A 15375-nucleotide genomic window follows, 5' to 3' on the forward strand; every position below is an offset into this window, starting at 1 on the left:
CACCGTCCCGTCATCTGACGGTTAATGGTCTCTTTGGTCTGTGTGTCTAAACACTCACAGTTTGCAGGCAAAACGGCCCAACATTTGCGGAAAATCTGGCGGTGTAAAAGGGGCTTCAAACTATTCCTCAGGTCTCTCCAACTAGTACTTGTGTCTCTAAAACTAGTCGTCTTTAACTAGTCCGTATGTCTTTGCAACAAGTCCTCAGGTCGGATGTTTATCTAAATATTAATTAAACACAGAAGTTGTGAAACTCAAACAAATTGTCCGCCGTCTTCACAGCTTCTATCAGATGGTGTTAAGTTACCATCCATCTGCAGCTCAGTCGATGAGACGTATTGTCCACTGTGCAAGGGATTGTGGGTCAGAAAAATGTGTATGTGTGAGAACTGTAAAATGAGACAGGAAGTCCATCCTGGTATTTTGGTCAAACTGCAGCTGACGATCGGAACAGTAGGTGGTGTGAATATTAAACAAAGACCAGGAGAGTTTCCTGCAGTCAGTTCATGAGGTGGACGTTTGATTCATTGACCCTCTGTGCAGGTGGGCAGCAGGCGGGTGGTGCAGTATGGAGCAGGAATCATGTTGATTCTGGGATCAGTCGGAAAGTTCACGGCTCTGTTCGCCTCCCTGCCGGATCCCATCCTAGGAGGGATGTTCTGCACGCTGTTCGGTGAGTCACTGTCACAGATTGTATCTGTTCATTATGACATCAATAACCCACCTGTACCTGTACAGGTGGGTTATTGATGTCATAATGATCCAGGTGTGTCAGTGATATCATAATAATCCAGGTGTGTCAATGATGTCATAATAATCCAGGTGTGTCAGGGATATCATAATAATCCAGGTGTGTTGGTGATGTCATAATAATCCAGGTGTGTTAGTGGTGTCATAATAATCCAGGTGTGTCAGTGATGTCATAATAATACAGGTGTGTTAGTGGTGTCATAATAATCCAGGTGTGTCAATGATGATCCAGGTGTGTCAGTGATGTCATAATAATCCAGGTGTGTAAATGATGTCATAATATTCCAGGTGTGTCAGTGATGTCATAATAATCCAGGTGTGTCAGTGATGTCATAATAATCCAGGTGTGTCAATGATGTCATAATAATCCAGGTGTGTAAATGATGTCATAATGATCCAGGTGTGTCAGTGATGTCCTAATAATAATCCAGGTGTGTCAGTGATGTCATAATAATCCAGGTGTGTCAGTGATGTCATAATAATCCAAGTGTGTCAGTGATGTCATAATAATCCAGGTGTGTCAGGGATGTCATAATGATCCAGGTTTGTCAGGGATGTCATAATGATCCAGGTGTGTCAGTGATGTCATAATAATCCAGGTGTGTCAGTGATGTCCTAATAATAATCCAGGTGTGTCAGTGATGTCATAATAATCCATGTGTGTCAGTGATGTCATAATAATCCAGGTGTGTCAGGGATGTCATAATAAACCAGGTGTGTCAATGATGTCATAATAATCCAGGTGTGTCAGTGATGTCATAATAATCCAGGCGTGTCAGTGATGTCCTAATAATAATCCAGGTGTGTCAGTGATGTCATAATAATCCAGGTGTGTCAGTGATGTCCTAATAATAATCCAGGTGTGTCAGTGATGTCATAATAATCCAGGTGTGTCAGTGATGTCATAATAATCCAGATGTGTTAGTGGTGTCAAAATAATCCAGGTGTGTCAATGATGATCCAGGTGTGTCAGTGATGTCATAATAATCCAAGTGTGTCAGTGATGTCATAATAATCCAGGTGTGTCAGTGATGTCATAATAATCCAGGTGTGTCAATGATGTCATAATGAACCAGGTGTGTCAGTGATGTCATAATGATCCAGGTGTGTTAGTGATGTCATAATAATCCAGGTATGTCGGTGATGTCATAATGAACCAGGTCTGTCAGTGATGTCATAATGATCCAGGTGTGTCGGTGTCTCTCAGGTATGATCACGGCTGTAGGGCTGTCTAACCTGCAGCTGGTGGATTTGAACTCATCCAGAAATCTTTTCGTTCTTGGGTTCTCAATGTTTTTCGGTCTGACTCTGCCAACGTACCTGGACGCACACCCCGACTCCATCAACACAGGTGAGTGTGTGTGTGTAACGTCTTGTTATTTTTCTGGATAAAGTTTAACTCTCGATGAATCGTTTTTCATTTTACATGTTTTGATTTTCATACGTAGACGAAGGTTTTTGTGATAATCTGATCCAGGATCAGCTCCTTTGTACGGACATCATTCATCTCGGCTGTGACCGAAAGTCTCTGTCAAAGGTCAAAGACATCATTACTGTAAGGTTTAAATAAAGTTTGTGTAAAATGTGTGTGTGTGTGTGTGTTCAGGTCTGACGGAGCTGGATCAGATTCTGATGGTTCTTTTGTCGACTGAAATGTTTGTTGGCGGTTTTCTGGCTTTTTGTCTCGACAACACGATACCAGGTAAAACATACAGACAGACACACACACACACACACACAGATGGTCAGCTGTTGTCGTGGATGACAGTGTTGAGTGAGATGAATCTGTCTCATAGTGATGAAGAGAAACAATTATAAACACACTTTGTGTGTGTGTGTGTGTGTGTGTGTTGGTGTGTGTGAATGTGACTTGTAGTGTAAAAACCTCTTTCAGTGGTCAGATCATCACATGATCCAGAACACCAGTCACCTTTAAAATCAGTTAAACTTATCACATGGAAGGATTTTTCAGTGCCGTTATTAGTTCCTGGTTATTAGTTCCTGATGTTTCCTGCCACACCAGAGACAATAAAACACTATTTTATGCCAACACCAAGGAGGCATATCACTCACCCCCCCTGCCCCCCCTGGGAAGAGCTGATCACAACCTGGTTCATCTTCTGCCTGTCTAAAGACCTGTGGTGCAGAGAGAACCAGCAACCACCCGCACTGTGAAGAGGTGGTCTGAGGAGGCCGAGGAGGCCCTGAAAGACTGCTTCGAGGCCACTGTGTGGGAGGTACTCAGCGATTCCCATGGGGAGGAACACTGACAGACTGACATCATGCATTACGGATTATATTAACTTCTGTGTGGAAAGCACCGTACCCACCAGGACTGTATGCTGCTTCTCCAACACCAGACCCAGGTTTACTCCAGAGTTAAAAGCTCTCCTGAAGGTGAAGCGGAGAACTTTTAACTCTGGAAATAAGGCGGGGAAAGGAAGGATATAAAAAGAAGATGGAGGAACAGCTGAAGCAGAGTGATGTCAGCGGAGTCTGGAGAGGTCTGAAAACCATCTCAGGACACAAACAACCAGACTCCCAGACCAGAGGCGACCAGAAGTGGGTGAATGATCTGAATCTGTTCTTCAATAGATTTGATCAGTCTGCCCCTCCGCTGGCCCAGACATCACAGCTGCAACCCCCCTCATCCTCACCTGCACCTTCCCCCTGACCTACACTCCTGGCACACTGCTTCGACACCTCCCCCACCCCCGCTCCCCCGGACATTAAGGACTTCAGCAGCTTCAGACCAGTGGCATTAACATCACACCTCATGAAGACTCTGGAGCACCTGGTCTTGTCTCGTCTCCACCCTGCAGTAGGCCCTTCAATGGACCCACTGCAGTTTGCCTACCAGTCTGGCATTGGGGTGGACGACGCCGTCATCTTCCTCCTGCATAGAGCTCTTTCTCACCTGGAGAAGCCTGGAAGCTCTGTGAGAATCATGTTCTTTGACTTCTCCAGCGCTTTCAACACCATACAGTCTGCGCTTCTGAGGGACAAACTGGAGCACATAGGGGTGGCTAATCACCTCACATCCTGGATCCTGGACTATCTCACGGACCGGCCGCAGTATGTCAGGACCCAGGATTGTGTATCGGACTTGGTTGTCTGCAGTACGGGGGCCCTACAGGGGACAGTGCTGGCACCGTTCCTCTTCACCCTCTACACTGCAGACTTTTCATACCACACCCCCACCTGTCATCTGCAGGAGGTCTCTGACAACTGCCATAGTCGGCCTCATCACAGATGGGGACGACAGGGATTACAGAGAACTGAACCAGGACTTTGTGGACTGGTGCCTGAGGAACCACCTTCAGATCAACACGGGTAAAACCAAAGAGCTGGTGGTGGATTTCCGCAGGCACAGACTCCTCCCCCCAACACTGGTGAACATCCAGGGAAAGGACATTGAGATGGTGACATCTTATAAGTACTTGGGTGTTCATCTTAACAATAAACTGGACTGGACTGATCACATAACAGCACTGTACAGGAAAGGCCAAAGCAGATTCTACCTGCTGAGGCGGCTCAGGTCTTTTGGAGTGCAGGGGGCGCTCCTGAAGACCTTCTTTGACACTGTGGTGGCATCAGCCATCTTTTACAGAGTGGTCTGCTGGGGCAGCAGTGTCTCGGCTGCAGATAGGAAGAGACTGGACAAGCTGATCAAGGAGGAGATAAAAGCTCTGGAGAGCTCCTTCAGTGATAGACTGATTCACCCAAAGTGTGTGAAGGAATGCTATCGCAGGTCCTTCCTGCCTGCTGCTGTCAGGCTACATAACCAGCACTGCTCACAGTAAACTGCACCATGGACACTTTATAAACACCATTATAGGCTTACTGCCCCCCTTGTTGTTGTTTGCTATTTTTTGCACATACAATCACTTGCACTAGATACGCTCTCTTTAATTCACACCTCTTCTTGTATTTTTGTACTTCATTTTGCATGCCCAGTTTCAAGTTTTGAGTTTAAATTTTGAAATTTTTTATCTGACTCTTTCTTCTTGACTGCTGCACTAGATTTTCTCAATTGTGGGATCAATAAAGGTGTATCTTATCTTTAAATACTTTAAAATACTTTAAAATACTAATTCTTTAAATACTTTTGCCATCATTACTTTATGGTTATTAGTTCCTGGTGAAAACCTCAGCCATCATTAGTTCCTGGTTATTAGTTCCTGGTGAACACCTCGGACGTTATTAGTTCCTGGTGAACACCTCAGCCATCATTAGTTCCTGGTTATTAGTTCCTGGTGAAAACCTCGGACGTTATTAGTTCCTGGTGAACACCTCAGCTGTTATTAGTTCCTGGTGAACACCTCGGACGTTATTAGTTCCTGGTTATTAGTTCCTGGTGAACACATCGACTGTTATTAGTTCCTGGTTATTAGTTTCTGGTGAACACCTCAGCTGTTATTAGTTCCTGGTTATTAGTTCCTGGTGAACACCTCGGCTGTTATTAGTTCCTGGTGAACACCTCGGCTGTTATTGGTTCCTGGTTATTAGTTCCTGGTGAACACCTCGGCTGTTATTAGTTCCTGGTTATTAGTTCCTGGTGAACACCTCGACTGTTATTAGTTCCTGGTTATTAGTTCCTGGTGAACACCTCAGCTGTTATTAGTTCCTGGTTATTAGTTCCTGGTGAACACCTCGGCTGTTATTGGTTCCTAGTTATTAGTTCCTGGTGAACACCTCGGCTGTTATTAGTTCCTGGTTATTAGTTCCTGGTGAACACCTCAGCTGTTATTAGTTCCTGGTGAACACATCGACTGTTATTAGTTCCTGGTTATTAGTTTCTGGTGAACACCTCAGCTGTTATTAGTTCCTGGTTATTAGTTCCTGGTGAACACCTCGGCTGTTATTAGTTCCTGGTGAACACCTCGGCTGTTATTGGTTCCTGGTTATTAGTTCCTGGTGAACACATCGACTGTTATTAGTTCCTGGTTATTAGTTCCTGGTGAACACCTCAGCTGTTATTAGTTCCTGGTTATTAGTTCCTGGTGAACACCTCAGCTGTTATTAGTTCCTGGTTATTAGTTCCTGGTGAACACCTCGGCTGTTATTGGTTCCTGGTTATTAGTTCCTGGTGAACACATCGACTGTTATTAGTTCCTGGTTATTAGTTCCTGGTGAACACCTCGACTGTTATTAGTTCCTGGTTATTAGTTCCTGGTGAACACCTCAGCTGTTATTAGTTCCTGGTTATTAGTTCCTGGTGAACACCTCAGCTGTTATTGGTTCCTAGTTATTAGTTCCTGGTGAACACCTCGGCTGTTATTAGTTCCTGGTTATTAGTTCCTGGTGAACACCTCAGCTGTTATTAGTTCCTGGTGAACACATCGACTGTTATTAGTTCCTGGTTATTAGTTTCTGGTGAACACCTCAGCTGTTATTAGTTCCTGGTTATTAGTTCCTGGTGAACACCTCGGCTGTTATTGGTTCCTGGTTATTAGTTCCTGGTGAACACATCGACTGTTATTAGTTCCTGGTTATTAGTTCCTGGTGAACACCTCGACTGTTATTAGTTCCTGGTTATTAGTTCCTGGTGAACACCTCGGCTGTTATTAGTTCCTGGTTATTAGTTCCTGGTGAACACCTCAGCTGTTATTAGTTCCTGGTTATTAGTTCCTGGTGAACACCTCGGCTGTTATTGGTTCCTAGTTATTAGTTCTTGGTGAACACCTCAGCTGTTATTAGTTCCTGGTTATTAGTTCCTGGTGAACACCTCGGCTGTTATTGGTTCCTAGTTATTAGTTCCTGGTGAACACCTCGGCTGTTATTAGTTCCTGGTTATTAGTTCCTGGTGAACACCTCAGCTGTTATTAGTTCCTGGTGAACACATCGACTGTTATTAGTTCCTGGTTATTAGTTTCTGGTGAACACCTCAGCTGTTATTAGTTCCTGGTTATTAGTTCCTGGTGAACACCTCGGCTGTTATTAGTTCCTGGTGAACACCTCGGCTGTTATTGGTTCCTGGTTATTAGTTCCTGGTGAACACATCGACTGTTATTAGTTCCTGGTTATTAGTTCCTGGTGAACACCTCAGCTGTTATTAGTTCCTGGTTATTAGTTCCTGGTGAACACCTCAGCTGTTATTAGTTCCTGGTTATTAGTTCCTGGTGAACACCTCGGCTGTTATTGGTTCCTGGTTATTAGTTCCTGGTGAACACATCGACTGTTCTTAGTTCCTGGTTATTAGTTCCTGGTGAACACCTCGACTGTTATTAGTTCCTGGTTATTAGTTCCTGGTGAACACCTCAGCTGTTATTAGTTCCTGGTTATTAGTTCCTGGTGAACACCTCAGCTGTTATTGGTTCCTAGTTATTAGTTCCTGGTGAACACCTCGGCTGTTATTAGTTCCTGGTTATTAGTTCCTGGTGAACACCTCAGCTGTTATTAGTTCCTGGTGAACACATCGACTGTTATTAGTTCCTGGTTATTAGTTTCTGGTGAACACCTCAGCTGTTATTAGTTCCTGGTTATTAGTTCCTGGTGAACACCTCGGCTGTTATTGGTTCCTGGTTATTAGTTCCTGGTGAACACATCGACTGTTATTAGTTCCTGGTTATTAGTTCCTGGTGAACACCTCGACTGTTATTAGTTCCTGGTTATTAGTTCCTGGTGAACACCTCGGCTGTTATTAGTTCCTGGTTATTAGTTCCTGGTGAACACCTCAGCTGTTATTAGTTCCTGGTTATTAGTTCCTGGTGAACACCTCGGCTGTTATTGGTTCCTAGTTATTAGTTCCTGGTGAACACCTCAGCTGTTATTAGTTCCTGGTTATTAGTTCCTGGTGAACACCTCGGCTGTTATTGGTTCCTAGTTATTAGTTCCTGGTGAACACCTCGGCTGTTATTAGTTCCTGGTGAACACCTCAGCTGTTATTAGTTCCCGGTGAACACCTCAGCTGTTATTAGTTCCTGGTGAACACCTCAGCTGTTATTAGTTCCTGGTTATTAGTTCCTGGTGAACACCTCAGCTGTTATTAGTTCCTGGTGAACACCTCAGCTGTTATTAGTTCCCGGTGAACACCTCAGCTGTTATTAGTTCCCGGTGAACACCTTAGCTGTTATTAGTTCCTGGTTATTAGTTCCTGGTGAACACCTCGGCTATTATTAGTTCCTGGTTATTAGTTCCTGGTGAACACCTCGGCTGTTATTAGTTCCTGGTGAACACCTTAGCTGTTATTAGTTCCTGGTTATTAGTTCCTGGTGAACACCTCGGCTATTATTAGTTCCTGGTTATTAGTTCCTGGTGAACACCTCAGCTGTTATTAGCTCCTGGTTATTAGTTCCTGGTGAACACCTCGGCTATTATTAGTTCCTGGTTATTAGTTCCTGGTGAACACCTCAGCTGTTATTAGTTCCTGGTTATTAGTTCCTGGTGAACACCTCGGCTGTTATTAGTTCCTGGTGAACACCTCGGCTGTTATTAGTTCCTAGTTATTAGTTCCTGGTGAACACCTCGGCTGTTATTAGTTCCTCGTTATTAGTTCCTGGTGAACACCTCGGCTGTTATTAGTTCCTAGTTATTAGTTCCTGGTGAACACCTCGGCTGTTATTAGTTCCTGGTGAACCCCTCGGCTGTTATTAGTTCCTAGTTATTAGATCCTGGTGAACACCTCGGCTGTTATTAATTCCTGGTTATTAGTTCCTGGTGAACACCTCAGCTGTTATTAGTTTCTAGTTATTAGTTCCTGGTGAACACCTCGGCTGTCATTAGTTCCTGGTGAACACCTTGGCTGTTATTAGTTCCTGGTTATTTGTTCCCGGTGAACACCTCGGCTGTTATTAGATCCTGGTTATTAGTTCCTGGTGAACACCTCGGCTGTTATTAGTTCCTGTTGAACACCTTGGCTGTTATTAGATCCTGGTTATTAGTTCCTGGTGAACACCTCGGCTGTTATTAGATCCTGGTTATTAGGTCCTGGTGAACACCTCGGCTGTTATTAGTTCCTGTTGAACACCTTGGCTGTTATTAGTTCCTGGTTATTAGTTCCTGGTGAACACCTCGGCTGTTATTAGTTCCTAGTTATTTGTTCCCGGTGAACACCTCGGCTGTTATTAGTTCCTGGTTATTAGTTCCTGGTGAACACCTCGGCTGTTATTAGTTCCTGGTGAACACCTCGGCTGTTACTAGTTCCTGGTGAACACCTCAGCTGTTATTAGTTCCTGGTTATTAGTTCCCGGTGAACACCTCAGCTGTTATTAGTTCCTGGTGAACACCTCGGCTGTTATTAGTTCCTGGTTATTAGATCCTGGTCAACACCTCGGTCGTCATTAGTTCCTGGTTATTAATTCCTGGTGAACACCTCAGCTGTTATTAGTTCCTGGTCAACACCTCGGTTGTCATTAGTTCCTGGTTATTAGTTCCTGGTGAATACCTCAGCCGTTATTAGTTCCTGGTGAACACCTCAGCTGTTATTATTTCCTGGTCAACTCCTCGCCGTTATTAGTTCCTGGTTATTAGTTCCTGGTGAACACCTCAGCTGTTATTATTTCCTGGTCAACTCCTCGCCGTTATTAGTTCCTGGTTATTAGTTCCTGGTGAACACCTCGGCTGTTATTAGTTCCTGGTTATTAGTTCCCGGTGAACACCTCAGCTGTTATTAGTTCCTGGTGAACACCTCGGCTGTTATTAGTTCCTGGTTATTAGATCCTGGTCAACACCTCGGTCGTCATTAGTTCCTGGTTATTAATTCCTGGTGAACACCTCAGCTGTTATTAGTTCCTGGTCAACACCTCGGTTGTCATTAGTTCCTGGTTATTAGTTCCTGGTGAATACCTCAGCTGTTATTAGTTCCTGGTCAACACCTCGGTTGTCATTAGTTCCTGGTTATTAGTTCCTGGTGAATACCTCAGCTGTTATTAGTTCCTGGTGAACACCTCGGCTGTTATTAGTTCCTGGTTATTAGATCCTGGTCAACACCTCGGTCGTCATTAGTTCCTGGTTATTAATTCCTGGTGAACACCTCAGCTGTTATTAGTTCCTGGTCAACACCTCGGTTGTCATTAGTTCCTGGTTATTAGTTCCTGGTGAACACCTCGGCTGTTATTATTTCCTGGTTATTAGTTCCTGGTGAACACCTCGGCTGTTATTAGTTCCTGGTTATTAGTTCCTGGTGAACACCTCGGCTGTTATTGGTTCCTAGTTATTAGTTCCTGGTGAACACCTCAGCTGTTATTAGTTCCTGGTTATTAGTTCCTGGTGAACACCTCGGCTGTTATTGGTTCCTAGTTATTAGTTCCTGGTGAACACCTCGGCTGTTATTAGTTCCTGGTTATTAGTTCCTGGTGAACACCTCAGCTGTTATTAGTTCCTGGTGAACACATCGACTGTTATTAGTTCCTGGTTATTAGTTTCTGGTGAACACCTCAGCTGTTATTAGTTCCTGGTTATTAGTTCCTGGTGAACACCTCGGCTGTTATTAGTTCCTGGTGAACACCTCGGCTGTTATTGGTTCCTGGTTATTAGTTCCTGGTGAACACATCGACTGTTATTAGTTCCTGGTTATTAGTTCCTGGTGAACACCTCAGCTGTTATTAGTTCCTGGTTATTAGTTCCTGGTGAACACCTCAGCTGTTATTAGTTCCTGGTTATTAGTTCCTGGTGAACACCTCGGCTGTTATTCGTTCCTGGTTATTAGTTCCTGGTGAACACATCGACTGTTATTAGTTCCTGGTTATTAGTTCCTGGTGAACACCTCGACTGTTATTAGTTCCTGGTTATTAGTTCCTGGTGAACACCTCAGCTGTTATTAGTTCCTGGTTATTAGTTCCTGGTGAACACCTCAGCTGTTATTGGTTCCTAGTTATTAGTTCCTGGTGAACACCTCGGCTGTTATTAGTTCCTGGTTATTAGTTCCTGGTGAACACCTCAGCTGTTATTAGTTCCTGGTGAACACATCGACTGTTATTAGTTCCTGGTTATTAGTTTCTGGTGAACACCTCAGCTGTTATTAGTTCCTGGTTATTAGTTCCTGGTGAACACCTCGGCTGTTATTGGTTCCTGGTTATTAGTTCCTGGTGAACACATCGACTGTTATTAGTTCCTGGTTATTAGTTCCTGGTGAACACCTCGACTGTTATTAGTTCCTGGTTATTAGTTCCTGGTGAACACCTCGGCTGTTATTAGTTCCTGGTTATTAGTTCCTGGTGAACACCTCAGCTGTTATTAGTTCCTGGTTATTAGTTCCTGGTGAACACCTCGGCTGTTATTGGTTCCTAGTTATTAGTTCCTGGTGAACACCTCAGCTGTTATTAGTTCCTGGTTATTAGTTCCTGGTGAACACCTCGGCTGTTATTGGTTCCTAGTTATTAGTTCCTGGTGAACACCTCGGCTGTTATTAGTTCCTGGTGAACACCTCAGCTGTTATTAGTTCCCGGTGAACACCTCAGCTGTTATTAGTTCCTGGTGAACACCTCAGCTGTTATTAGTTCCTGGTTATTTGTTCCTGGTGAACACCTCAGCTGTTATTAGTTCCTGGTGAACACCTCAGCTGTTATTAGTTCCCGGTGAACACCTCAGCTGTTATTAGTTCCCGGTGAACACCTTAGCTGTTATTAGTTCCTGGTTATTAGTTCCTGGTGAACACCTCGGCTATTATTAGTTCCTGGTTATTAGTTCCTGGTGAACACCTCGGCTGTTATTAGTTCCTGGTGAACACCTTAGCTGTTATTAGTTCCTGGTTATTAGTTCCTGGTGAACACCTCGGCTATTATTAGTTCCTGGTTATTAGTTCCTGGTGAACACCTCAGCTGTTATTAGCTCCTGGTTATTAGTTCCTGGTGAACACCTCGGCTATTATTAGTTCCTGGTTATTAGTTCCTGGTGAACACCTCAGCTGTTATTAGTTCCTGGTTATTAGTTCCTGGTGAACACCTCGGCTGTTATTAGTTCCTGGTGAACACCTCGGCTGTTATTAGTTCCTAGTTATTAGTTCCTGGTGAACACCTCGGCTGTTATTAGTTCCTAGTTATTAGTTCCTGGTGAACACCTCGGCTGTTATTAGTTCCTGGTTATTAGTTCCTGGTGAACACCTCGGCTATTATTAGTTCCTGGTTATTAGTTCCTGGTGAACACCTCAGCTGTTATTAGCTCCTGGTTATTAGTTCCTGGTGAACACCTCGGCTATTATTAGTTCCTGGTTATTAGTTCCTGGTGAACACCTCAGCTGTTATTAGTTCCTGGTTATTAGTTCCTGGTGAACACCTCGGCTGTTATTAGTTCCTGGTGAACACCTCGGCTGTTATTAGTTCCTCGTTATTAGTTCCTGGTGAACACCTCGGCTGTTATTAGTTCCTAGTTATTAGTTCCTGGTGAACACCTCGGCTGTTATTAGTTCCTGGTGAACCCCTCGGCTGTTATTAGTTCCTAGTTATTAGATCCTGGTGAACACCTCGGCTGTTATTAATTCCTGGTTATTAGTTCCTGGTGAACACCTCAGCTGTTATTAGTTTCTAGTTATTAGTTCCTGGTGAACACCTCGGCTGTCATTAGTTCCTGGTGAACACCTTGGCTGTTATTAGTTCCTGGTTATTTGTTCCCGGTGAACACCTCGGCTGTTATTAGATCCTGGTTATTAGTTCCTGGTGAACACCTCGGCTGTTATTAGTTCCTGTTGAACACCTTGGCTGTTATTAGATCCTGGTTATTAGTTCCTGGTGAACACCTCGGCTGTTATTAGATCCTGGTTATTAGGTCCTGGTGAACACCTCGGCTGTTATTAGTTCCTGTTGAACACCTTGGCTGTTATTAGTTCCTGGTTATTAGTTCCTGGTGAACACCTCAGCTGTTATTAGTTCCTAGTTATTTGTTCCCGGTGAACACCTCGGCTGTTATTAGTTCCTGGTTATTAGTTCCTGGTGAACACCTCAGCTGTTATTAGTTCCTGGTGAACACCTCGGCTGTTACTAGTTCCTGGTGAACACCTCAGCTGTTATTAGTTCCTGGTTATTAGTTCCCGGTGAACACCTCAGCTGTTATTAGTTCCTGGTGAACACCTCGGCTGTTATTAGTTCCTGGTTATTAGATCCTGGTCAACACCTCGGTCGTCATTAGTTCCTGGTTATTAATTCCTGGTGAACACCTCAGCTGTTATTAGTTCCTGGTCAACACCTCGGTTGTCATTAGTTCCTGGTTATTAGTTCCTGGTGAGTACCTCAGCCGTTATTAGTTCCTGGTGAACACCTCAGCTGTTATTATTTCCTGGTCAACTCCTCGCCGTTATTAGTTCCTGGTTATTAGTTCCTGGTGAACACCTCAGCTGTTATTATTTCCTGGTCAACTCCTCGCCGTTATTAGTTCCTGGTTATTAGTTCCTGGTGAACACCTCGGCTGTTATTAGTTCCTGGTTATTAGATCCTGGTCAACACCTCGGTCGTCATTAGTTCCTGGTTATTAATTCCTGGTGAACACCTCAGCTGTTATTAGTTCCTGGTCAACACCTCGGTTGTCATTAGTTCCTGGTTATTAGTTCCTGGTGAATACCTCAGCCGTTATTAGTTCCTGGTGAACACCTCAGCTGTTATTATTTCCTGGTCAACTCCTCGCCGTTATTAGTTTCTGGTTATTAGTTCCTGGTGAACACCTCAGCTGTTATTATTTCCTGGTCAACTCCTCGCCGTTATTAGTTCCTGGTTATTAGTTCCTGGTGAACACCTCGGCTGTTATTAGTTCCTGGTTATTAGTTCCCGGTGAACACCTCAGCTGTTATTAGTTCCTGGTGAACACCTCGGCTGTTATTAGTTCCTGGTTATTAGATCCTGGTCAACACCTCGGTCGTCATTAGTTCCTGGTTATTAATTCCTGGTGAACACCTCAGCTGTTATTAGTTCCTGGTCAACACCTCGGTTGTCATTAGTTCCTGGTTATTAGTTCCTGGTGAATACCTCAGCTGTTATTAGTTCCTGGTCAACACCTCGGTTGTCATTAGTTCCTGGTTATTAGTTCCTGGTGAATACCTCAGCTGTTATTAGTTCCTGGTGAACACCTCGGCTGTTATTAGTTCCTGGTTATTAGATCCTGGTCAACACCTCGGTCGTCATTAGTTCCTGGTTATTAATTCCTGGTGAACACCTCAGCTGTTATTAGTTCCTGGTCAACACCTCGGTTGTCATTAGTTCCTGGTTATTAGTTCCTGGTGAACACCTCGGCTGTTATTATTTCCTGGTTATTAGTTCCTGGTGAACACCTCGGCTGTTATTAGTTCCTGGTTATTAGTTCCTGGTGAACACCTCGGGCGTTATTAGTTCCTGGTTATTAGTTCCTGGTGAACACCTCGGCTGTTATTAGTTCCTGGTGAACACCTTGGCTGTTATTAGTTCCTGGTTATTAGTTTCTGGTGAACACCTCGGCTGTTATTAGTTCCTGGTCAACTCCTTGGCCGTTATTAGTTCCTGGTTATTAGTTCCTGGTCAACTCCTTGGCCATTATTAGTTCCTGGTTATTAGTTCCTGGTGAACACCTCGGCTGTTATTAGTTCCTGGTCAACTCCTCAGCAGTTATTAGTTTTTGGTTATTAGTTCCTGGTGAACACCTCAGCTGTTAGTAGTTCCTGGTCAACACCTAGGTCGTCATTAGTTCCTGGTTATTAGTTCCTGGTGAACACCTCAGCTGTTTCAGACCGAAGGTGTAAAAACATTGTTGGGCTGACTCGTTGCAGGTGTTTGGACATTTGTTGTTGTGGTGTGTTTGTATTTACAGCATATTTCCTTCTTTGTGTCTCCAGGTTCCAAACAGGAGAGAGGTTTGGTTGAGTGGAGTTCTTCCTTCTCCTCCTCCTCTTCCTCCTATGACCTTCCTCTAGGGATGGGTATGGTGAGACGGACCAGCTGGCTCAGACGGTTTCCCATCAGCCCCTCCTTCAGAGGTTTTCAGGGGTTTGATGATCCGCCGCCGTGCGAGGAGGAAGAGGAGGAAGATGCTGACATCAGCCAGCCCAGTACGAAGGTGTGACTGTGATGATGTCATAAGTCGATGTTGACTGAGAAGGAATCACACCTGTGACATGATCTGTAGTTTTATCAGAGATGACAGTTTGACACATAAAGTAACACTTAATCTTTCAGTTTATCACGAACATCCAACACATAAAGGAACGCTTCATCCTTCAGTTTATCACAAACATCCACAGATAAAGGAACACTTCATCCTTCAGTTTATCACAAACATCCAACACATTAAGGAACACTTCATCCTTCAGTTTGTCACAAACATCCAACACATAAAGGAAGACTTCATCCTTCAATTTACCACAAACATCCACAGATAAAGGAACACTTCATCCTTCAGTTTATCACAAACATCCAACACATTAAGGAACACTTCATTCTTCAGTTTATCACAAACATCCAACATCTGGAGATGCATTGGTTTTACTGGACAGATAGTGGAGCAGGAAATGGAAATACTAAAGTAAAAGTATCTTGAATTTGAACTTGTGTGAAGTTACTTGAGTACTCAGGTCAGTTACCTTCCAACTGTGGTCAGACATAAATGAATGAATGAATCAGACTGACAACATGTAGACTCACAAGTCAGTCTTTAGACGCTTTGCTTAACTAAAGACTGATGACTTTCTCCCTGATTTTGTGTTTATATGGGCGGATACAATTTCAGAGT

At 43.9% G+C, this 15375-nt stretch overlaps 1 protein-coding gene across 2 annotated transcripts in view; it reads left to right on the forward strand.

The window, feature by feature from the left end:
• The window catches only part of slc23a1 (solute carrier family 23 member 1), a 72618-nt gene that overhangs the window by 54681 nt on the left and 2562 nt on the right, over positions 1-15375 (forward strand). For both annotated transcript variants that reach the window (XM_078172760.1, XM_078172761.1), the window contains 4 exons: positions 544-673; positions 1958-2101; positions 2357-2452; positions 14483-14703. In XM_078172760.1, the coding sequence (XP_078028886.1) occupies positions 544-673; positions 1958-2101; positions 2357-2452; positions 14483-14703 (591 nt within the window). The remainder of the gene's footprint in view (positions 1-543; positions 674-1957; positions 2102-2356; positions 2453-14482; positions 14704-15375) is intronic.

The sequence above is a fragment of the Epinephelus lanceolatus genome, chromosome 11 (assembly GCF_041903045.1).
Source record: "Epinephelus lanceolatus isolate andai-2023 chromosome 11, ASM4190304v1, whole genome shotgun sequence".
Classification (NCBI taxonomy): domain Eukaryota; kingdom Metazoa; phylum Chordata; class Actinopteri; order Perciformes; family Serranidae; genus Epinephelus; species Epinephelus lanceolatus.